The sequence below is a fragment of the Scophthalmus maximus genome, chromosome 3 (assembly GCF_022379125.1).
Source record: "Scophthalmus maximus strain ysfricsl-2021 chromosome 3, ASM2237912v1, whole genome shotgun sequence".
In the NCBI taxonomy this organism is placed as follows: domain Eukaryota; kingdom Metazoa; phylum Chordata; class Actinopteri; order Pleuronectiformes; family Scophthalmidae; genus Scophthalmus; species Scophthalmus maximus.
Window position 1 is genome coordinate 1,727,988 of NC_061517.1, and position 24,224 is coordinate 1,752,211.

At 45.9% G+C, this 24,224-nt stretch overlaps 2 protein-coding genes across 2 annotated transcripts in view; one reads left to right on the forward strand and one right to left on the reverse strand.

Moving 5' to 3' along the window:
* hmga1a (high mobility group AT-hook 1a) overlaps positions 1-24,224 on the forward strand; it is a 212,612-nt gene that overhangs the window by 121,095 nt on the left and 67,293 nt on the right. The gene's annotated exons all lie outside the window — the stretch shown is intronic.
* Positions 22,696-24,224, reverse strand: part of LOC118316530 (metabotropic glutamate receptor 4-like) — a 39,853-nt gene continuing 38,324 nt past the window's right edge. The window contains exon 2 of the mRNA XM_035644429.2: positions 22,696-23,692. Within this exon, the coding sequence (XP_035500322.2) occupies positions 22,696-23,304 (609 nt within the window). The 5' untranslated portion in view covers positions 23,305-23,692. The remainder of the gene's footprint in view (positions 23,693-24,224) is intronic.

The following is a 24,224-nucleotide window of genomic DNA, read 5'->3' on the forward strand; positions in this document are numbered from 1 at the left end:
CATATGTCATACAAAATTCTTCAGAGATCGTCTCCTCCCTGAACTGATAGGTGAAACCAAAACTAACAGCATCAAATGTAAACCTCCGAACAAAGACATGAACCTCGGTTCAGACCTTCAGGTGTGAGAACGTCACGTGACTTAACGCAGGTCAAGTATTGGTCAGTAACCAATATGATAACAATTTGTATCGCAACCCAGACGCTATTATAAGACTAGAAATAAGTAGTACTTTCTTTTTTTCTATAAGATGATCGCCAACCGTCAGCGATGGATGATCCTCTGTGATCCCCATGATTCTTGTTTGTCCGACTTCAGAGACTCTTTGTGGTTTTGACTCAAAATGCCTCAGTACAGTTTAACTAGTACGACGAAATGTTCAACTTGACATCAGCCTTTTTAGTTACAGGACAAAAACAAATTCAAATAAATAAATCCAATATGAATTCAAAAAAATGACATTAGCTAGTCCTTCGGTTGCGTTTCACGCTGCAATAAAAATTCATTTCCTCGTTCTTGCACAAGAGGAGAACGAAAACAAATAAAGTCAAACTCCCCAAGTGGTTCAGACAATCACACACACACACACAAAGAAAAACTAAGAAAAGTGAAAGCATCACTGCCAACTCACTTCATCAAAGAATCAACTGCTGCAAACAATATTCACTCTGCGTCTCCGCGTAATGAGCCCGGTGAAGCGAACAGTCGCTCCCCTGCTGCTGCCGGTTCAACAGAGGTGTGTGTGTGTGTGTGTGTGTGTGTGTGTGTGTGTGTGTGTGTGTGTGTGTGTGTGTGTGTGTGTGTGTGTGTGTGTGTGTGTGTGTGTGTGTGTGTGTGTGTGTGTGTGTGTGTGTGTGTGTGTGTGTGTGTGTGTGTGTGTGTGCCAACAGATGCCCAGAGCCAAGCACAGGTACGGCGTTTTCAGAGTTACGGTAATAAAGATGACGCGCAGCATCCCAACATGATGAATGACTCCACATCGGTTCATATTAGATTATGAATCTCATTAATCTCCTTCGTTGCTGCCGTGACCTTTTGGTCCTTTCGCTCAAACTCTGCTCTTTCTGATCGTGGAGGTGACGAACAAACAGTTTGCCCTGATAAACGTGACAGCGATCTCCCGTAAGCCACGCCCCCCCCATCGCCGTCCCAGCACGACATCATGCTCTCCAGTCAGCACCATGTTCATGTTCATGTAAAACACACGTGCTACTTTCATTCACCTCTCACGAATTAAATAACGGACAGTTTTATATAAATTAAGTGTTCTGCCGATCTCAGTCTGTCTTTAAATGTGTGTTTGTAAAAATTCTCTCCATTGCAGAAAAAAAAATGGACAATATAGAGATTAATATTGACGATTAACTTTTTGGATTGAGGGAGGGAGCAGAGTGTAACATGCTAACAATCTGAGCTAAGACGGTGAACATCAGTATCATCATTGTTAGCATGTTAGCATTCTGCTCAAAGCACCAGCGTGTCTGAGTACAGTCTCACGAAGCCTCCGGCTGTAGACTCGCAAATTCTGTCTTTTAGTGTCAAAGTGTGATGCTAAATGACCTTAAGTATTAATTCATCTCGTGCATTTCATTGACCATGTTCATGTCAGTTATTAAAACCAGCCGAACATCCAACAGTGAAATGTCCCTTCAGCGTCTCGCTCCTTCATCGTCCCATCCGCTGTGAACTATAAAGATTCTTAAACCACCATATTCATTTTTGTGTTATTGTTTAATACACGAAGGAGCAGCTCGTCTAAATAACTGAGTCGAGATTAGCTTTTTCGGAGAGTAAAAAAGATACAAACGCACCCAAAATGTCTCCCTCCCGGATTTAAAAAACATCTCTTCTGTTTGGTAAGCACGAGAGAGATTTGAATTTATTATACTTCCTCTGCGGATAAGCCCATCTGATTCATCAAACAGGGTCTCCCTTCCTTTTGATGGAGTAAAGTCTGTCAACACTGCAGTTTAATCCTCACTCACCTCCTGCAGTCATTCACCGGATCTCTGCAATTTCCTCTAAAATCAACCCCCCCCCCCACAAAAAAATGAATGGACAGATAAATATTTATATCATTCCCAGAACACAGCTTACACGTTGTTTGTCCAAAAAACGCAGACGACACACAAGTGGAAGCAGACGTGAAGCGTTTTACCTGCCGGTGAATCTGACGAAGCATATGGTGTTTTTAAAACAAGATGCATTATTCATGAGGCGACACTGGTTTTAGTTTCGGCCTCAAAACAGATTGCAAATTTATTAAACCCATAATTGAAACACGGCTCGAGACGATGCCAAGAAATTATACCCGATAATAATCAAATAATGTGTGAATGAAGATATTCATGTTGTGCTGTGTAGAGCTTACACACACACACACACACACACACAGTGTGTCTGTTGTTGGAACTCCGACATGTTGTGTTGTCGGTGACAAAGAGTTTCAAAGCTAATTAGGAGGAAGCGGCTCATTATGCCCTGACGTTTACCTTCTCGCGAGTTGGGTATTTCATTTTTTCTCCGTCCAAAGCGAAAAACCAATTTACAACAAAGTCAAGTAGCTTCATTTCTGTGTCTGTGAAGGTGACAGTGACTGACATTAAAGCTCGTATTATCTAAAGGCTTTTTCATACGAGGAATTAATGAGATGTTCCCACTTTGTGTCCATAATGAAGCAAATGGTTGGAAAAGGCAAAGAGCCCGGTGGAAATCTAACTTCCGGATTAAACACCGGGTCGAGACCGAGTCCACTTCACTTGTGTCTTTAAGGAGACATACAGTCGGTGGACTTTTCAAAGCAGCGGCCGACAAACCGCTTTAACAACAACTATTATCGTTACATTACCTCAACTAAAGAACCGGCATAAACGTCAGTGAATTCATCCGTGTGACGATAACTGAGTAGTGATGACAGTTAATTCTGGAACAGGGAACAGAAAGAATTGATGACGTTAGGTGAATGACTGCTAGTCGCTATGGCTGTAACCCAGTGGATGTAAAAGCGTGGACGTGAACACGTGGACTCTTAAAAATGAAGGTGTTAACTGAGTCTTTTCGCGTCGTCGACGCGAACGAGAGCGACTTGACGCGTGCGTGTCGATGATGAACTGAGACGAGATATCTGGGCTCGATTTTGGACTCGGACATATTTTGCAATCTCACAATTTTTCATTTTTTCACCTCCGCTGCTACCACTGTAATAATAGTAATTATATATGTTCTTACCGTGAATCTTAAGTGTTTTTCTTGTTGTCAAAGAAATTTATAGAATTGCATATTCAATAGCCAAACACAAATGTGCCCTGTATTTATCACTGCACTCCCACAACGTTGGGGGAACTCAAGAGACCTGAGAAACGCTCCCTCTGACTTCTTTTTGTCGCTCATGTGAGACGAGCTCCAAAAACTCAGGATCCTACATTTCCCACAATGCAACTCAGCGGTGTCCTAACATTGGCGTCCCTGCCTGCTGCGTGACTGTCCGTGGCTTTAAAACCCCTCGCCACCGCTTCGGAATGTTTCCAGTGTCCAAGCGACTTCAGCAGGCGTTGGAAAGCAGATCGAGATATTACACAATGTGACTTTTGCAGGATTGTTGTTAAATGTGAGTCGGACTAAATGTCCTCTGACGTAAAGTCAGACACATCTCCGTGTTGTTGTCTCTGAGCGCCAGTGTTTAAGATCCAGTGCTCGTGTGCCTGCCGGGGGAAGGAGCAGGATAACGAGCGACTGCTCGAGGCCCTGATACAACCAACAAGGCCCTCGGCTGAAATCAGTCCGAGTCTGGACTTTTGGCCTCGTGTTGCGCCTCGCGTTGCGACCGACACTGGCAGCAGCTTAACGAGATACAGTGACATGCAGCTGAAACCAGAAGCAGCAGGACGGACGTCGGACGTGAAGGATCAACAGAGTTGGTGTCTGCAGTCAGAGTTTAAAGAGCCAGCTCACTGGTTGAAGGGAATCGGGTGATTGGCGGCTGTTTGTGTCGCGTGACGGTGACCGGTGGACTTCACTGGAGTTAAGTCGGGGGTTAATGCCCGTAGTGATTCCCTCCAGTGATGATCCCAGTCGACCGCGTGAGCTGCTGCCCTGTCGTGTTCATTAGTCCAGCGTTCATGGAATCGTTCCATTTGCTTCACTCCACGTCTCGTTCCAGTTGCTAGTGGAGTCTGGGAATCGCTGCACGTTCCGTTTGTTTGGCTTTGCCTCCAATTTATTCATCATATCTGCCAGGACTCAGTCCCTGCTGTCTTACCTCGAGCATCCATCTTACATGTGAAAGAGGGAGAATGGCTCCAATCGGAGTACGAGTACGATATTTATATCGCCAAATTCACTCCGGAATCAATATCGTATCCATATTAAATCAACACAAAACAGACTTGGAAAGACGGCACTCCTTTGTTCGGACGAAGGCAGAAGGGAAAACAGGAAAGGATAATAATAACCCACTGCACCAGGTGCGTTTACACCAAATGCAAATTTCCCGCGCGATGGGATTACATACAGTACATAGTCAATGCAAGGATGAAAATATCGCAACGTGAAGATGCAGAATGAGTCCTGACAAATTCAAGCCACTATAATCAAAGTGTTTCTATGAACAGTGGCTCTCATCACCAGGGGTCACTTTCTTAAAATCACACTTCTCCAGACATCGAAAAGACAAAGTTAGTGTCTAACTGGTGAAGGCAGTGGATCGTGTAGCTGCTCAAGAGACAGATGTTTCCCTCAGGAGGGGGTGGAGACCAAAACAGAGCTAAATGAGGGGGAACATTCAACTTCCACTAGTTAATACAGGTCATGTGGCACCAAATCACATGAAATGCAAAACGTATCGTGAAACAAATGGTCAAACGCAGGAAGCTTTGAAGACCAACGTCTCTCTTCAGGCTGCCCAGGGATTTGTGCTGGTCCAGCATTTGGCCTCACAGAAATCCATCCTCCTCATGTCGAGCCCACATTCATCTGCTCACCTGACACCGGCAACACGAGCTGCACGACGGTCACGTGAGCGATCATCATCCGCAGGCACAACGTGAACACCTCCACTTACTCTCTGCGAGCTACAATCAGGGCTAGCAGGGGCTACAAGCCGGGCGCCTGTGAACACTTACGACGTCATGTCAGGAAGCTCCTGCTGAGTTCATCGCTGCTTCCTGAGTAATAATTGAGAGAGAGATTAAATAACCAACCCCAAAGCCCCTTTTTCCAAAAACACCTCGTTTTCCAAAGGAAATGATTCTTCTTCATCTCGCAGGCTCTGCCGAACATTTAAGAAATGCTCGCAAAAAGATGATATTGATTAAAAATAAAAACGCCATTAAATGAAGCCGTGCAACTTCCCATCAGAGACACTCGGACGATTTCTGCATCTCCGGATTCCAGGAGGCATCAATGAGAACGAGACGTCAGAAAGCATCTCATTATTGTTTCATCTTTCCGTCTGTTCCCTTCTGCAAAGGTTCCATTTTTAAAGTGGAGGGCTGGAAGATGATGTCAATTATCAGCGACTGCCTGTGACAGAACACGCACTCATGGGAGGCAGCGGCAGTCGAGGAGGAAGTCTCACATATTTTTCTGTTGGAAAAAACATCAGCTAACGTGTTTCTGAAAATGATGCGCTTCACTTTAAATAGGAGGTGGGTTTCGTGAAAGGAAAGGTGAGAAAACAGACACCACTCTTAATGTGAGGTAGAGACCTCACAGACAGCCACTTAACCACCATCACGATTTTCAAAACATTTGTTGCGTACTACATTTATTATAATAACTAAAATGTTACCTGTACCAATACCTGTCTGCAGGGACGGACTGGGACTAAACAAACGGATAATTTCAATACCTAGTTTGTGTTCATTCATGTTACTATAGTGCTGTTCAGGCTCTATCATGTGTCACGAGGGGGATGGGAACTCTAGCAACGGCGCTCAACTCAAAGGCCGTTGTTCCGGATACACGCACAAGACTAAACGTGCGAGAATGGAATCGCCCTTCCAAATACCAGCCGGGTCCAAGATGATGCTGGACTTCGGTCCGCCCCCGCCTGCCTGCAGTGTTGTTTGACAGATACCAAAGCACCTGACCAAGGTTTGTTCACATAGTCCCGCAGCCACGGAAAACGAAGGCGACCGTTAATTCCTCCGTGGCCAAACTGTCACTCCGTCCTTTTCCGCGCCCTGGTCTTGGCCGCACCACATTACACTCGCGCTGGACCGCAGCGCCAGGGGGCATGTCAGCAACAGTCCGACTCTCCAGCTGGAACACACGGGGCCTCACAGGGAGACAAAGAAACTCTGAAATATGCAGTTCTCTTCTCAACCGTGATATCACTGGCGCCAGCCGCTCTCTAATCCATTACCCCCGACGCCCACGCCGCCGGGGATCTGTGGACGGCTGATAAACACAAACAGAAACAAAGCCTGAAGTCTCTGCCCACATTGACTGGATGTTGTTCCTCCCTGCCATTATCGCTCAGCGGGTTTAGTAGGAGGAGGTAAAAGCACACGGCGTTATGTTCAACCCCTTCTCGCTCACAACAGTTTCGGGGGTTGCGTGACCTCGGGAAGCCGTTTCACGCGGCCGCTCCGGCACTTGTGAGCAGTTTGAGGACGCGGAGGCGACTCCGGAGAGTTCCCGGTGCCCCTTTCTCTGCTCAACCGTCAGAACCCCTGCGTCTCTTTACACCCGTTCACTTTCGTCCTCCGCCGTTCTATTTCACTCGCCTCTTTTCTGACAAACAATTCCTCACAGTTCGCCTCGAGCGACGAGCAACTGAGCCCCCACCCCCCCCCCACCTGTTCTCCGAGGCGACTAATTATCCGGCCACTTTGTAATTGGTCGAGAGCCGTTACAAATAGCTTATAAAATTGCAAAGGTTGATAATTACTGTTCTCTTTCGGAGTGTCAGGAAATGAACGATGGCTGCGGTTTGGAGTCGGGAGGAACAGAAGCTAATTAGATGTGGTTTCCCCGAGCTACGACGAGTCGGAGCGCCTCAGTCCCGTGGAACAAAATGGGAACAGGTGTTGACTCGAATAGAACCGAGTGCTCTTCTGCCGTCACCTCCACAATTCAATCCACAGTTGTGAGGCTGCAGCTAACCATTATTTTCATTATTGACCAATCTGTTGATTATTTTCTCAATGAATCGATTAGTTGTTTGCTCCAAAGAATGTCCCCAAACCTCAAGATGACGTTTTGTTTTGTCCAAACACCAAAGACATTCACATGTTCACATGTAAGAAGCTGAAATCAGAGAATTTTGACCTTGTTTTCCCATAAAAACTACTTGAACTGATGAATCCATTATCAATTACTTGATTACTGTTGTTTTAATGATATGGGGTCAACAGTTAGCACCGACGGTGAAGATCACGGTTTTGACTGAACACATTCATTTCATTTAACCACAAGCAAAACTTCCGGCTCAATGATCCCACTTTGTTCTAACGCGGATTTCATTTAACATCAGGATTATTTATTCTCTTCTCTCTTTTTCAAGTACCAACCTCACACAGATGCCACGTTCTGAGTGGATCGTGTCTGTTGTGATATTCCACATCCCGGTCGTTGCTCTTCAGATTGTGGCGGACGTAAACACTCGGGTCAGCGCAACAGAGACGGACAAGTCCACAGCACCGCTGAATAATTCAGGAGCTCTCCGCCGTCTATTCACCCTGCCAGCTTTTTAAAGCCTTCGACTGCACTATTGATCCGTGTGCTTTGGCTGCACCACGTCGGATGCGTATTGAATGACCAAAATCAAATGAACGAGCTTGGTGTGAAATAAGGGGGGAAGGTTTTTCCTGATATTATTGAAGTCTCAACACAGACGGATGTGGACCGCGACTCGTCGTTCAGTGGCTCCAACAGGAATCTAGGGTAAAGTTTTAAATGTCCTTGGGATTCGAGGCCCCTCTGGGAAACCCCTCAGGACCACGGAATTATCAATTATCAATTAAAAAGCAATTAAGAACGTCTTCCTTAATAAAAAAGAACATGTAACGAGGTTATTTCTTTCATTCGGGTCGAATAAGAAGATCCAGTTATACAGTCTTACAACCAGATGCCGACTCAATCATCTCAACAGGAATTAAACAAACGTATCTCCAAGTGTTCTGACAGAATTACGAGCGTCGTGTTTCGGCCGCGTCCCAATCTCCCGTCGCTCTGAAGCACTTTAATTGTCGATAACCAGCTTTGCTGAACTGCGCGAGAGATAATGCGCATTACATTTCGTTAGCATAGATTCGCTCCATCAAATTAAAACCCGTCCCGCAGAGAATCTTTCGTGTCTCCACGGTTGAAACCGGTGTAAACAAGCGGGAGATAGCGTCCCGCCGTCGTCGGGCCGGCTCCTATTACCCGAGTCGATCGATCTAAACTGAGTCTGAAACTCATTTTCATTCCTCCCCACGTCTCAAGTTGTGTTTTCTTTATCGGGAATTCCATCGAGGTCAGGCTTCGCCGACACGTGCGACTTCTCCGGAGCTCTGACTGAAAGGCCTTTCCTCTGCAGAAGCCCAATTGTTCTTTTATTAAATATTTCATCGTTGCTTTTTCTTTTACAGCTTAACTTGCAGAAAAGGGGAAGTGGGGCGGTGGAGAGCGCCGAGTGGCGAGCGGGCGCAGGTTTTACCGCCCGAGCGTTTCAATCTCCTCGTTCCCTCCGTGTGATTTGACTCAGTCAACTTTCTCCATGTGTAAGCAAACTGGGCTTTTCACCGGAGGCAGATGTTTGAAGTTTAGCCAAGCTTGCGAATGGGAATGAGCAGGAATGTGGTCGCGATCCTCTCGACGCTGCTTCTAACACAGACTGACGGCAGCATGAAACATTTAGAGCGGGAAGTGAACTTTTGCTGAAAATCATAAAACGCAGAATCACGACTGAATCATTCCAGAATCATACGGTTTCCTCCTGCAGTGACGCTTTTAGTTGGACTTAGTAAATACGCAGATGATAAGTGGATGTGACGAAGCCATTTTAAAAGATATTCAGCCGGTGAAGGTCTCATGCTGGTCCGGGGTCCTTTTATTGATACCGAGGCTCATCGGTCCGATTCTCCATCGATCCCTGAAAAATCTATTTTCAAGAAAGCACAGCACAGCTGTTGTGTTATTATCTCAGAGTCTGAACACAGACGGAGGCGTTTGGAGGCGTACGGTCCGGATGGTTTTGGACAATTGGGGAATCGGTTCTCAATTCCCATCGTTAGCCGCAAAAGGTTCGGCACATGCGCTTTTCTCTCTACGAAAGTCTACTTAAACGTAGCGACAGTGACATCTAGTTTATTATGTACTAACAATATGAAAAATGAATATGAGCTCAGGATCAGAGTGATCGATGACTTGAGGTTCGTCAATGAGTCTGAGGGAACAGGAGTTAGTCTCAGTTTCAATGTGCCTCTATGTCACATGTAATCCATATGGTTTATTGGCCTTTGTGTAATATTAAATTGGCGGGATGCGTTCATACACGGAGCACGTGTGATTAATGTGTAGAGCCACTTATTGTTCTTAACAGCGGGAAAAACTACCTTCCCGCCATTTTCTCCTGTCGAAGAGACGAACCCGCGTTCGTTTGATGCTTTTAAATCATTTAACTAAAGTGAAGAAGATGAGAAATAAATGAATAAATAAAAACATCCCTGAAGGCGTCCGTGTCGGGACCCGATGCCTCCATTACCACTGACCAGCTGATGAACTGTGAGAACAGATAATGTATTCACCCAGTCGATGGTAATGGCTTCTACACCCGAGTGTCCCTGTCTGCTCAGGTAGTCTGTTCCAGGAAGTCACGCTGTTCGGAGGCTCTTTGTGTTCGTGTTGTCTATAACGACCGCTTTTGTTCATAAAAAGATTAGGTTTTTTTCGTCAAATGGTTGAAACTGCTTACTTTAAAAAAAAAATCAATTAGAACTGTGATATTGTCCTGATCCAACCTCAAGGAAACACAGATTAAACTAAATTTCACCCTCACATTGGGATTAATTACCTGCTTTCTTTTATGTATTTATTCATTTAATCCTTATTTAATCAAGCAAACTCATTGAGATTAAAAATCTCTTTTTCAAGAGAGGCCTGAGAACAATTAACATTTACAAGAGTGGAAAACCAAAAGCAGCTGCAGGATTCAGTGAAGTGTTCTAATAGTAACTGTTTGAAGTGGGTTTGTAATTCATTCCATTTAAAAGCTGCATGATAGTTAAAAATACAGTTTTTCCAAGATTAGTTTGAATACTGGGAATGGGAAATGAGTGATGTTAAATAATTTGGTAGTTGTAACAGTAAATATTTAAATATATAAATAAATAACGATGTGAATATTTCTTCAACACTGAGATATTTAATTCAATAAAATGATCAAAAAAAATTTCCCTCTTGGCTTCTTAATTCCTTAAAGGAGTTAGTTCCAGTTATTAATCTGTGATAGAAACAATTATTTAAGGTATTTTTTTTCCTTCTGTTTGTGTTGTACATTCGTCTTTTAACACATATTATAAGAGAAAAATGTTGAGAGGAGTAAAACACTAAGTGCTCCTGTGATTCACATGAGATCTGAGAGGGATTTCTTTCATCTCTTCATGTTTTCACGTTCAAACACAAACAATAAAACACAAAGTGACTTCCTGTTTCAACTGATCGTCTCAAGCTCCATTTGTTTTGGCAGTTTTGTTATTCCGAAAACATATCAGTGACAGAATTAATGGAAATTCTAATTTGTTATGCCCCGTTCACAGATATTGATTTCACGAATCGTTTAAATCTAACGGCACAACACCTTCCAACGACTTTGGAACGCGTCCATCCACTCCCCGGTACTCGTCGCCGTGGCGACGCGGCTCGGCTCCATCGGGGGTCGGTGGGATGCTGCAGATTTAACGTCAGTACTTTTGACTTTGCAGAGTCACTCGACACACGAGACACTAAATCTGGGGTCAAACAGAAGACGGGAGGTTGTAATGTGAGCCGCAGTAAATCCTCTCTCTGATTTAGAAAGCCGTGCATGCCACAGAGTCGGGAATGCGACGTTGTTTATGAGATGAACTCGCCGGCGTGTTGACATTTCATGTGCTACAAATCAGCCGAGTTGTGAGCTGCGAGCGTCTCGCAAAAAGTGCTGAGGCACGTCTCCGTTTATAGAATCTCGGCGAGGAGCCCGGCCGGGCAGCGAACTCCGCCCTGAGATGATATCAAGGTGTATAAGAGCTGTAAAAGAAGCTGGAGATGGGGAAAGTGCAGCATCCAGTGCTGCTGGACTCTCGTCTGTAAATCCTGCCAGAAGATTTGTGGTTTCGTCTTTGTGTCACATCTGAAGATACTCGTGTGGAGCAGAGCTTCGCAGCCTCTGACTCTGAAAACTGACCTCTCGGGTCACAAACAGCATCCGCCCACCGCTGTGACAATCAGATAACGGCCGCCTCCGTCGCCTGCACACGGAGCTCATCACGAGCCTCAGCAGCGGTGATTTATTGTTCGGTGACCTCAGGTGACTGTGGTGCGAGAGGAGGAACGTCGGGTGAAGAAGAAGCAAAAAGTCTGCGTCAGGAGGAAACGTGGAGGAAGGATGAGTCGACGAAACACGGGAGACAATAATCACCTCATCGCGGACAATTCACACCTAAATCTGATCTGCTGGACGCAACTATAACTGCACGTCTATTAATTATCACGACCACCGAGGTCCGTGACGCCTGCCGCTGGTGCTCCACTGAAGGTAAAGACATGTTGGTTTGGAGGACAAATTACAAACAATAGCTTTAGTTCTTTTTATTTGAGGAAGTTGTTGCTGCAAACTAAGAAAGAAATCTGAGAACCACTTTGATGTTCACACATCTGCGTCTGTACGTCTGAACCGATGTATCGTTACTAAATGTGCTGTTGAAGTCGAAGGACTTGTGTCAGGAATCCTAACACCTTTAGTGCAGTTTCACTCCGGAAAGTCTGAACCAAGTTTAATTTCGTTGTCACATTGTTTACATTTGATCCGGTAAGTTTTGGCGTCATCTTACAATCCATGTAGCAGATTTTTGTATGACATACATACGTCCTGTCGTCATCCCCTGTGTGGACTGCGTCTACCTGTACTTGACAGTGATTGGTTTGTAGACGCTGTGTGTGTCTGACGTTGGCGTGTTGTTAATTCAGCGGGTTGTCGTCTTTCCCCCTGACGGGAGAAGAGGAATCAACCGGTGTAATATCGTCACTATCATCACAACGTCCTCATTTATTCAAACGGAATGAAAGGGCGTATTGTTGAAGGAGAAACGGGGACCACTGTGGAATGGGATGCAGTTCTCATATCGTCGGAGGCAAAGACGGCTTCTGCCTCGAAGACTGCGTCTCCTCCTCCCCCCATCTTTTTATTGTTTATTGTCGTCTCAACATCCTGCTATTATAATATCAAATGAACCGAACCATGGTTCAGTTGGATCCGGACCAAGCGCACCTCTTCTGGTCCGGAGACAACTCTCACACCAGTTGAACTGAAAACCCGAGGGTCCGGACCAAACAGGATCCAACAATGTTGGTGTGACACGGCCAATAAAATACAAACCGACATAAGAAAAGATGTTGAACGTTTGTCTCAAACAATGTTGTTCTAGAAAGGCACTCATCCAGCTGACGTCTGTGTTGAAATCCACGTTTACACGTAAAGTAAATCAAATGAAACTGGAGAAGACGACGATACGTCAGAAGGAAAACTGTAACAGATGATATTATATGAGACAGAATAGCAGTGATTCATACAAAGCACCTCAGGATATTAAACAAAACTTTACTTCGACATGACTCATGAGAGACAACGATTACTCTTTTTTTATGACTATTCTTATTACTGTTTTCAGACCGACGAAATACAGCTTCATGGGAAGAAGCTGTTGGTGTGATGGGGAGATTCCACTGGTTATATATTGTATTCATTCAAACTGACACGTTGGTGTTGTCGTACAGGAGATGTTGGTCCGCACAAATGAAAACTTTGGGGCGATAAACTGAAATGTAGTCAGAGTTTTTTATCAGTGCGTTCTCTTTTTGCAAATGTTTAAGAAGCAGAAAGACGAGGTAAACGTCACAGCATCACAGTTTGATAATTCATCGAGTGCAGGTTAAAGAAACAAGCCGATGGGCTGGAAACTAATGTGACGTCTGGATTTATGGTGTTTCTACAGAGCGAGCAAACGCTGGAGATGATCATTAGCCTGTAAATGAAAATTGATCATCCTCTGTCAGCTGCTAATGTAAGTGTGTACAAATATTTGGAGAGCTCGTGTGATTTGGTCTCATATATTTGACGCTGGCGGGGCCTCCAACCTCAGCACTGTGGAGGCCGCAGAAACAGAAAACTGGGAGTGATGGTGCATATTTTAATAAGAGGACATTTAAACAAATTCATGAGCCCAGTCGGACCATCTGGTGTGAGGACATTAGAAATGTAGACGCGATCAAACGGCCTAAAAAAACTGAATGAACGAATAGTGTAAAGCCACTACAAAGTCTTTTTTCCTCATTTCCTGTTTGCCTATTACCATATATATACATATATATATATATATATATAGAAACATCAGTTGCAACAGTCACTGAGAACATTTCATTCATGCTGTTTTATGTCAGCTCATTTTTACATCATCAATATTTTTTGTTCAACTAGCAAAACAACCCCCTCATTGAATTTCCTGACGTGTCTCTGAGAATCACGACTTTTGTGGATAAATGAACTAATTATTCGAGAGCTGATCAATAAGCTATTCATCACGTGGATCCACATCTTTAAAAATAAAATAAAGATAAATGCCTGAATATCAATTGAAAAGATTGGTGCAGATAAGCTGTTTACTAGATTGTTGTCATCATTGTCGAAAAGCCTCATTTCATGTGTCCAAGGTTTGTCGACTTCCCAACATGAATTTTTGTTCGGACGTTCACGATCCTCAGAGGATGAATCCTAAATTTTCCCCCAGTGATCCCCGGACTTATCTTCTGGCGCCACCTGCAGGTTAGAATTTTTCTCATATCAAGTAAAGTATCTGGACTTCTGCTACGTGGATCAGTTGACGGTTCCACGACCGACTCATAAATAAAATCATAGAATATCCAGGGAATGTTCCGTCGATTGTCCGCCTTCTTTAGAATTCCAGGAGAAACGTGACAATACGCGAGCGGTGAACCGACCAACGACCTCATTCTCATGATGTTGTCGGCCTCGGAACATTACTTCCAGTCTGTGTTTGGTTCAGGCATTCATGTTCTCTACTAGATGACTTGTGATAAGGTCAATTTTTTATTTTGTCCAAAATACTTTGCGTTAATAACACTATCTCTAATATGGTGAATTGAGATAATGATCATGTTCGGGTTTGTCTGTCCCTGTGACACAATGTTGAACGTCTCGAACCAACCAGCTCCTGTTCTGTTTCTTTCAGAACCCGTGTGACACAGCAGTGACTCACGGGAGCCTCGCCGTCGTCTCATGTGCTCTGAGGCTGGACGACGTCCAAGCTGCTTAGCCCAAAGGCGGCCAAACTTCCTGTCTGTCCCTGCTGCAGAGGCGCGGCTGAGTTTATCGGCTGGCGTTAAGCCGACGGGAGGAGAAAAAGACGACGACGATCGCGGGCGACTTCACAGTTAAAACTTTCATTATATTGCCCTATTCGTGCTCGTAAGTGTTTTATATTTTATCAGTCGACAAAGGAACACAGATTAATCACCACTGACACTGTCAATAAACATCACTCTCCCTCAATCAATACGGAAGCTGTCGCAGCATCGTGGATTACATCTCATTTAACTGTGTTTGAGCCGCTCGGGGGTAAAAGCGAAGCCTGGGGGAAAGTGATGGATCGTGGGTTGCTGGTGAGATTATGCAGGTGAGACGACTCTGAGCTTTTAATCCCACGCTCTCCTCAAGGAGAGAACGCGATGCTCTGTTTGCCAAAAAGGTCTGTGGTGCAGACGTCGGCTCCTTTAACCCTCATCACAATCAGAGCAGAGCTGCCAGATGCACATCGGAGTGGGAGGGACACTGTAGTCGTCATCTTGACTTTGCCTCTTGGCTTTAGGAATTTCACAGCAACGCTCAGCATTTGAAAGAGAAAAAAGACTTGCCAGCATTTCCTCAGTTGGCCCCTTAGTGCAAACTAATTAAATGCCAGAAATTAGTCTGAGTGAAACCTCCCATATTGGGCGAGAGAATGCACCGGGGAGAAAGACGCTCAGTCGCTCTTTGTGACTCTGCTCGGTGATTAGCAGCAGTGGCTCGGTCGCCTGCAGAGGGGATTTGCAAACGGCAGGAGAAACGGGATGAACTGGTGCCAAGAATTCCAAAAATTAAAAAAACAAATGAAGAGTCCGAGGTTCTTCTGGGCGGCTCCTCGCTCGCCGCTGGTCCTGGGAAGTGACCGCTCGGCGCCCGGGTGGTCAAAGTGAGTCGGGTCCGAGAGATGATCCTGAAGTGAAGGAGCCGCTGCTCTGTAGCGAGAGCGTGGAACATGGGGGACGATGAGGGCGACGCAGCTTCGTGGGTTCGGTCCGCTCGGCTGTGGGAGTCAAGTCGAGATAGAACCCGTGCAACAAACCCACCGGTCTGCGAAAACACGCTTTGCTTTGAAGGCTTTTGTGTGATTGGCTCCACTGCTTCTCTGCGTCGGTCGGACTGTGCGACTTCAGAGAGTACGTGACTGGGGAACGAGCTGCGTGAAGGAACTAATGTAGCCTTCAGTGACACTGCACAGTCGAAATCAATGCTCCTGTCCAGACCTCGCTCTCTCCTCCATTACCGCTCGTTGCAGGAAGTCGAGACGGTGTTAAGGTGACGGGGCGCACACACACACACACACACACACACACACACCTGGTGAGCACTGTCCAGAATATAGCTAGGACTAGACCTGCACTCATGGTTTTGCCATATGGCAAGAAAAAGCACATCAACTTATTTTAAGCTTATTTAAATAATAATTCATGCAACACATTCTACAAAGATCTTAAACAAGGGGAATATTGCTTGTGTCTCTGTGTTCGTGGGGTTCACCTCTTCGTGTTTTATGATGAAGCGTGAAGGTCATGACGGAGCTGCAACATCTGGTAATATTTGGATTCTCATTGGTGCTTCCTGGTAATTTCTTCACATTGGATCTTTATTTTTTATTTTTTTCATTCCTGCAGCTGCACAGAAACATTTCATTTGAACTCTGCTGTTATTTCATTCCGTTGTATCCTGACGGTGATGGAACGTGACACTTACGTTCATGGCGAGATGAATAGATTCACCATTAACAAGTGCAAGTGAAAAAGCGACTGTGTGGATTTTTTTTTTGCTCCATTTTTTTCTTTTTTCAGAGCCTCCAAAGCTCTCAGAGTAACTTCACTGCAGGCTGATGGGATAATCCAATAAGAGCTCTGCCTCAACACGGTGAAACGCTGAGGGGGAGGACGGCACCGCGCCCGAGGGCCTCTTCCTCCGTCTCTAATGAGGGAAGAGAAAGGCGGATACAAGGTCTCTGCTTCACAGACAGCACAACAGGCAACTAGTTAACCCTCCTCCCTCTGCTCCGAGGAAACGGCCTCCATCGCCGCCCTCCACCTGTCTCCGAGCTTCCTCCCCCACAGAGGAAACGCGCTCACGTCTCATTTACAGAGCCGCTGTGTGGAAGCTGCCCGAGCTCTTTGTCTGAACGCTTGTGAATGTCTCAGCAAGTCAACTTCAATAGCTGGAACGCAGTGCGAGCGCCTGCTCTCTCTGACTTCTGCGGCAGTAATACAGCCGGCGTGTATGAGACGCGATCAGAAAGCACCGGGACTTTAATTACACTCTTGTCCGTCCTGAGTATCGTAAGAAACCGGCCACTAATCACCTCCGAGTGCCGGTGCACTTCGCTCCTGCCCGTGCAGCAGGACAAAGACCCGGCTGATGGAAGCAGAGCGAGCGCCGGACCCGGTGATGAGGCGAGGCAGAGGGGGAGAGCTTTCAACCCCCCGGATCCCTGGGCGTAAATTACGTAACAATATAGTAAAATATTCATGGCGCTCCACGGGGACGGAGTCTTGCCTTTACTCTCAAGTGCTGAGCAAACACTTTGCCCTCAGCCACTCTGAGGCTGTGAGCAGGACGAGGAGGAAGAGCTGACAAACAATCAGGAGCACGACTCCGATTACATTGTAGTGAGAGAAACAGATTCTGGCCTCGTGAGGATGGCAGGCCTCCAAAACCATGTTAATGGTCTGTTGTGTTAAGTTCGCGTGCTCGATATCATCGAGTGAATATGAACATTTGATGAAGCCACTCCGAACAGAACGCTGTGGGTAGGGAGGGGCGATCTTTTGAGATAGAATCACTATCCACAGTCTGAATCACGATATTTTTTGTGTGAGTGTCTTATGTCCGAAAAAGACAAATAAAAATAAGATGTATTTAATAAATAACAGATCCGGTCTTTGACCAGCAGAAGTAGAGTTTACTTTCACTTTCACTAAATGTCTTCACTTGTGGCAACGAGCGTCGTCTCCATGGATTTTAGTGAAGTGCAACCAGACTTTTGGCCGGTTCACTCTCTGCACCATCACCACATCGCGACGTATGCGTTCATTCTTCGTTAGCAGCACCGAATATGATAATGTATGATAAAAAAAAGAATATCGGTTGGTTGTAATCATTGCACGCGCAGGTTTCGCGCATTGCAGAAACGTCCCCAGCAGATCATTTGGCAAATTAAGATTGGCCACGGTGTCAAATCGTCAGATGGCCTCTTCTATCTGTGGCTCATAAAAGAACCAAACAGGAGTCACAACAGTCCAGCAGACATTAAGCCACAAAGCACGTAACAATGGCTCATACACCAATAAAGAAACTGTATCACATGCAGAAAAAAACACCTGCACCATCATCAGTTGTAGCTCAGGTGAAGAAAAGAAATGAGTTGGAAGAAGCCGGGTCATTAGAGGGAAGTGGTGAACGGGGAAAGCTTCACTCAAAGGACTTGTGACGAAGGAAAGAACCTCCTGCCATGTGAAAGTCTGTGTCTTTACGGCAAGTGCAGAAAGCGTTTTCTGACGGGGCTGATGATTTTAAATAGCTCATCATGTGTTTAAGGTGGGTGTGTCCTCCTATGTCATTGTTGGATGTCGTCAGTTTGTTTTCAGTGAGTTTGTGTTTGAGCGCAGCCGCTCCCGACTCATCTCACTTCTTACTCCGCTGAGTAATTACCTGCGCTTTCCCACAATGCCTTTGGACAACTGCCAGACATCAAGCATCACGTTGTTCATGCGTTTCCACCAGAGCTGAGAGAAAATGAAAACCCATCCAACTAAATGGCCGATACATTATAACAGCCCCCCCCTCTAGTTTGAATTTCAACAGCAGCGGAGGCTCTGGGTTTATTGTGGGTAATTGTTTTTTGCAACAGTATCGCATTACCTAGCAACACTGTCACCTGTTCAATTTTATTTACCGTGAATAAAAATACAGTCAACAAATTGATTTGACCTCAAAAGACGAATTCTACTAAGAATCACCTGATTGAACCAAAGTGTCGTTGAAATCAAACGACGCAGTCACGTACGTCTGAATATAAAGCACATGAGTAAAAACAGAGGTTGGTGGAAATGCTGAGCTGAATTTAGCACATACAATAAATTTGTTTGCATGAAGATTAAATCCTGAAGATGAAATGATAGAAACAAGGACACAAACACGATGAGTGATACGAATCTGCTGCACTCCAGTAAATTGAAAGGCAGAGTAGAAGGTCGAAGCTAATCCGTGTGCGGCATCATCTTGTGACCTGCTTCAGTGTCGATGTTATTCAAAACTATTAAACCTTCTACTATCCGTTTCACCTGCGGCCACTTCTGGGCCCCGTACAAATCACATTTACATGGCTCCTTGTTTCTCCATCAATGTGATTCAGGAAGAAATCGTTCCGCCTGTCGAGTCCCGAACAGACGATAAGTGGATTAAAGGTTGGTGATGTTGTTTTTTTAAAGCTTCCTAGTTCTCTATGAAAATGTATTTTTAAATACGGCAGGAATAAATATCTGAAGAACAAATGATTTGAGGAAAGCTGCAGCTATTGTTTGTCTGTTCAAGACATGATTTCATCTTTCAATGGAGCATTTTTTCATTTGTCCACATTGCAGAAGGTTGCACTGTTGTTGTAACCTGAAATGTTTCAGGAATCTTTCATCCCCCGCTGACATGTCACTTCCTGACGGTTATCAAAGCTGCGATTGTGTAAATTGTACAAGTAGAGAGACTGAATGTCCGTTTTTTCAATACGGGTGGCTGCATCTGCACACTGTCCATTATCTAAAAGCCTGTTCGATGCTTTTCTCTGCTTCCATCGGAACCCGGCGCCGAGAGCCGGACAGGATCAGCTCACGCTTTCTCTCTGCAGCCGAGCTGAGATATGCACAACGTGCTCAGCTAATGGCTGCTCCCCATCTTCTCTACGACTCTATCACGTCAAGGACGGACGGATTGTAGGATTGTATTCAGCCGTCAGACGCTTGTGTGACCAGCCCATGAAATCCACCACGCTCCAGTTTCCTCTTCCTTCTGCCTCGACACTTGTCAGAACCGAATATCAGTGTGCCAGATATATCCTGTCGTGAAGAAGTGCTGTGGAAATTGTTTGCTTTTCAGCAACCGCCTCTTGTATAGTGGCAGCATCTTTTTTAACATTCTCCTCAGTCCCTCTGTGGGATCCGTCGAGGAGGATTCACGCCCCCACGGCAGATACCTTTAAGGCCATTGTCCGTCAAATAGGGGATTCCTGCTCGCGTTCATCAAAGGGCCCGTCAGAATCTGAGTTGCACTATACTCACAAAACTCTTTTCTCTGCCCAGGAACTCTGAGAATTGAACGGTGCAGCTCAACGGCCTTCAGAGAGGAAACAGAGTCAAAACCTAAATAATTCATTACGGTTTTGGAACTGTAACGACTCAGTGGCGAAACCCTGTCCACACGGTGGACTCGCCAATTAGCTGTGTGAGGTTCGTCGTACGGCTTTGTGATTGGACAGAGCCTCTGGCCGTTCGTGTGCCCTTCAAAAGGTTCCTGGCAGCATCAACCCGATCTGGGATCATGGAGCTGAGGAGTAGCGTGAGGTGAGGCGAGGCAGTCGGCCAAGGTTTTTGAAGGTCAAACTTTCGGCTGCCTTTTGCAGGGAGGTGAAGATGGGATGTGCCTCCTTCTACTGTGCTACGCAATGAGACAGTTCCCGTGTGAGACATGTCACCGACCTCCCGTTGGTAAGCACAATAAGAATTAACATTCCCATGGTAACGAGGCACGTCTGTTCGTAGCACCAGAAGATAAAAAACAACAACCTGGTAGGTTTAGAGGACCGGTGTTCGTGATGCCTGGATACAGATGTCAGCCCCGTGTCAGACGGTTCATCGTTTATTCTGGTTGATTTGTGACGCGTCAGTCAGGCTTGTGATGTGATGGATTGCACTATTCATGCCTCTTGTCCTCTGCTGAGCAGTTAGTCAGTCCTGGAGTGGCTCCAGGCAGGTGAGACACGTGTTGAATCAATGTCCACAGCAGCAGGGGATTTTAAAACATGTAGCATATTGTATAATATGCTTATTTGGAAGCTCTAACCATGTTATCTACCACTTCACTATCCACTTGAAGCTCAACGGGTCACTAGCAGGGACGGTAAAGTGATTATATACTTTGTGCTCAGCATTCATAGGGTTAAATATAGATTGATTGATTAGCTTGCCTATGAGCTGGCTGACCCTGTCACATCCACGTTAGATCACCACCACTCACTGAGCCAGGGTCTCTTAGTAATTATTGACTAGTTCTTGAAGGTACTAGAGAGAGTTGTGTATCAGCAGCTATTCAGTCCACATATCTCACAATAATCTTTTTGTACCTTTATCAATCTGCTTTCAGGGCCTGTTGCTCCACTGAAGTGAGTCCTTAGATCGCTGTATACTCCGCCTCCAAGTGGGAGACCAACTGATTGTCTCACGTGTGTTTCCTATGATAAATACTACGTCAATATTTTCTGTGGTGAAATATGGAGTACCCCAGGGCTCTGTTCATGATCCTCTTCTTTTCTCTCTTTATATTTCAGCTATTGGCCAAATTGAACGCAGGCAAGGGAAGTAATTGAATTAATTAAATGATCTCCTTTATCATCTTGTAAAAGCTGATGAACCTTGCTCTTTATCAGAAAAAGTTCCTGCTCCTAAACTCTCATCTAACCCCGAACTGAGATGCTGGTCGTCGGCCTTGCCGATACAACATCTTTCATACCGCTCTGATTTCCTTCACCCTTACATCCCAGTCCCATGCTCTTCACTCAGAATGTCGACAGCCTGCAGGTTCTTTATCCAATCATGCCCCTTTCGTCTGGAGCAACTTCCCCACTGACTTCAGGCTGTCTGACTTCCCTGAGGTGTTTAAATCCAAATCTTCACGCCTTCACTTTCAGTCAGTGGCTTACACTTTGATTACTTCAGGCTCCGGTACCGCTTACTGTTTTCCTGCCGGCGAATCTGTCTCAGTTCTGAATGAATCCCTTAAATCTAATAGGTACGTAGTCTCTCTCTAGGTCTCTTCCACTCTGTTCTCTCCTCCCGGTCCTCGCCCATCCTCTGACCTCCCTCCCTCTCTTAGTGTCTCCTTCCAGATGTTTTGGATCTGGGTCTTTGTCCCTCCGGGAGACCCCGACTCCTTATCCTAGACGTCTGAATGGGGTTTTTGTCTCCTGTGTGTTTGCGTAGGTGTCTGTCCTCGTTCCAGGTCGTTTGGCTCAGGTTTTATCTGGTGGCAGCACATGGAGGCTGGTTCCATGTTCTACCACGTATTGTATTCTTCATGAATGTTTACCATCTATAACAGTGTCACCCTGATGGTCCATGCGGTTAATCTACTAGCTTTCTCTATATTGTAAACTCCTGGAAGAGGGGGAGTCTAATGTCGTACAGATTGTGAACTCCCATGAGGAACATTTGGGCAGTATGAATGAAATTTGACTGTGCATCCAAAGTGTCAGTCACTAGATCCATGAGAATGATTAATCGAGCACAAAGAGCACATAGGAGGTTGCGTTCACAGAGCCGTGGTTACATTGTATAACCGCTGCCGTTCGTACTGTACTTGCTCTGGCGTGAATTTGTTGGGATAACAGAAAATTAAAAATTCAGCCTGTTTTGACACAGTCCACATGCTCATTAGTTTAGTTGTGTCCTGTCGTTCGGTCCGACGGCGCCCAGCAGGTATTACACAAGTCCTGTCATATATTGTTTATGTGCTGCACATTACATTAGCGTATGGGGAGCTGTCACACCGCGGCTCGTTTCCACACACTATGTGTCCAATAGCAGTACAGTGAGCTGAATGGTGCCATGCATGGCTTCCCTGAATTAATTAGAAGAAGGAAACAATAAGGAGTTTGAGGCAAATTAATGTCATTAGTGAGGAGAATTATGGTGTAATGATCAGCGCCTAGTTTTCTGGAAGGTGGGAAAACGTGTCGGAAACTAATGTGATTTCAGCTTATGAGGAAAAATAAAAAGGTCAAAAGAAAGGCAACGAGACCACTGACTGGGGAGAAGCTGAACACGAAGATTAAAACTCAAATTAATTAATCATATCATCAAGTCTGAACTCTAAGACGTGCCCGTATGTTGCAGCGAATAAACCGTATGGAATTATTGATTGATCAACCATCATTTGGACAGATACTGAAGGGAAAGTGAACGAGGAAGTGCCACTGTGCTGCCGAGCAAACTGACCTTGAAGAGACGCAGGATGTTGGCGACCATGATTGACACGGAGCTGGCAGACGCTCCGATCACTCCCACCACTCTCTCGGGCTTCGTGATGATGGGCGGCCCTCCGCTGAGGCACTTGACGTCGGTCGAGTCCTTCTCAATCAGCGCCTGGACGAATGTCAGCGACTGCTCCAGAGCGTGGGTGTCCCGGGAGCAGGTGTCCAGGATGCGGGCCCCCAGGGTGATATTAGGCAGCAGCTCATTGTCGTTATTGATCCGATCCAGGGCGAACAACATGGCCTCCAGCCTGTGGATCCCTTTCTCCTTCTTCAGCTCGCCGCAGGCTTTGCCGTCGTTCCCTCTCGCGTGCACAGGGAACAGTCCGCCCAGAGATATGTCCCCGTCGATGCGTATTGAGTTGAGGTGCGTGTGGCCTGGCATTTTGGGTTTGGCTGCCAAGGCGATGGAGCAGCAACAAGCCAGCAGCAGCAGCAGCGGCAGCCGGCAGCAGACGCCTCGACAGCAGCCAATCCACACGCTCTCAGAGCCTCCTCGCAGAGTCATAATGAAAAGGCTAAATCCGCATCCAAACACAAATTCAAGTCCTTTGATAGTAAGAGAGGAATGCGAGCATGGAACCGCACACACATGCAAATGTCCTGAAGGTGAAGTCGTCTTCAGAAGTCTCCTCTCATGGTTTCTGGCTTTGACACAAACTCAGTCGTACTAATTATGCAGCCTCGCTCTCTTTATCTCGTCGCCTTTCTTCTTCCCGCTCTTTGTGCCTCGGTCTGTTTCCTGCACTCACTAACTAAACAGCGCCGGGTTTGAGTCCACAGAGAACGAGTTCACAAGACGAGAACAAAGGTTCCCCTCTGTCTCCAGAACCACTCGGGTGCATTTAGCTCGTCCTCCGAGCAGCCGGGACGTGGAGAGACGAGCCGGTGGCCTCCTGGAAACAGAGAGAAGAGGTGTGTGAGGAAACAGCAGAAACTTCTAGACATAAATAGAAGCGTTTTCGTCTACAACACAGTTCAGGTTCAGTTTTCATCCTGCAGATCCCCACTCATGTCGGTGGAAGGAAGCTTAGCTGCAGTGTCAGACTCTCCATACTCTTAATTGACATCTTTCTCCAACCACACACCACATTTGCGTTGGACGTTCAGAGTTCCTCGTCTATAGTTTGTGAAACCCCTTAAAGCCCGGCCCGAGCTCAGCGTGCACACAGGAAATCTGTTCCGTGTTGCAGCCGAGCCGTCGCTGCTTTCAGAGCCCTGCGATGAATAATTTCTCTCTGCCTTCGGCGTCACTGATTCGCTGCCGCTTGGCTCCGTTCCACCGACTCGTCACAGCTCCACACACGCGGTTCTGCTCGTGTGCAGCGTCTCCGTCCAACACATACATGACATTAGTACGCTAATAGAGGGGTGGATATGGCCACACAGTGGGAGAGGCCTGCAGCTCTCTCATTGACCTCGAAGCAC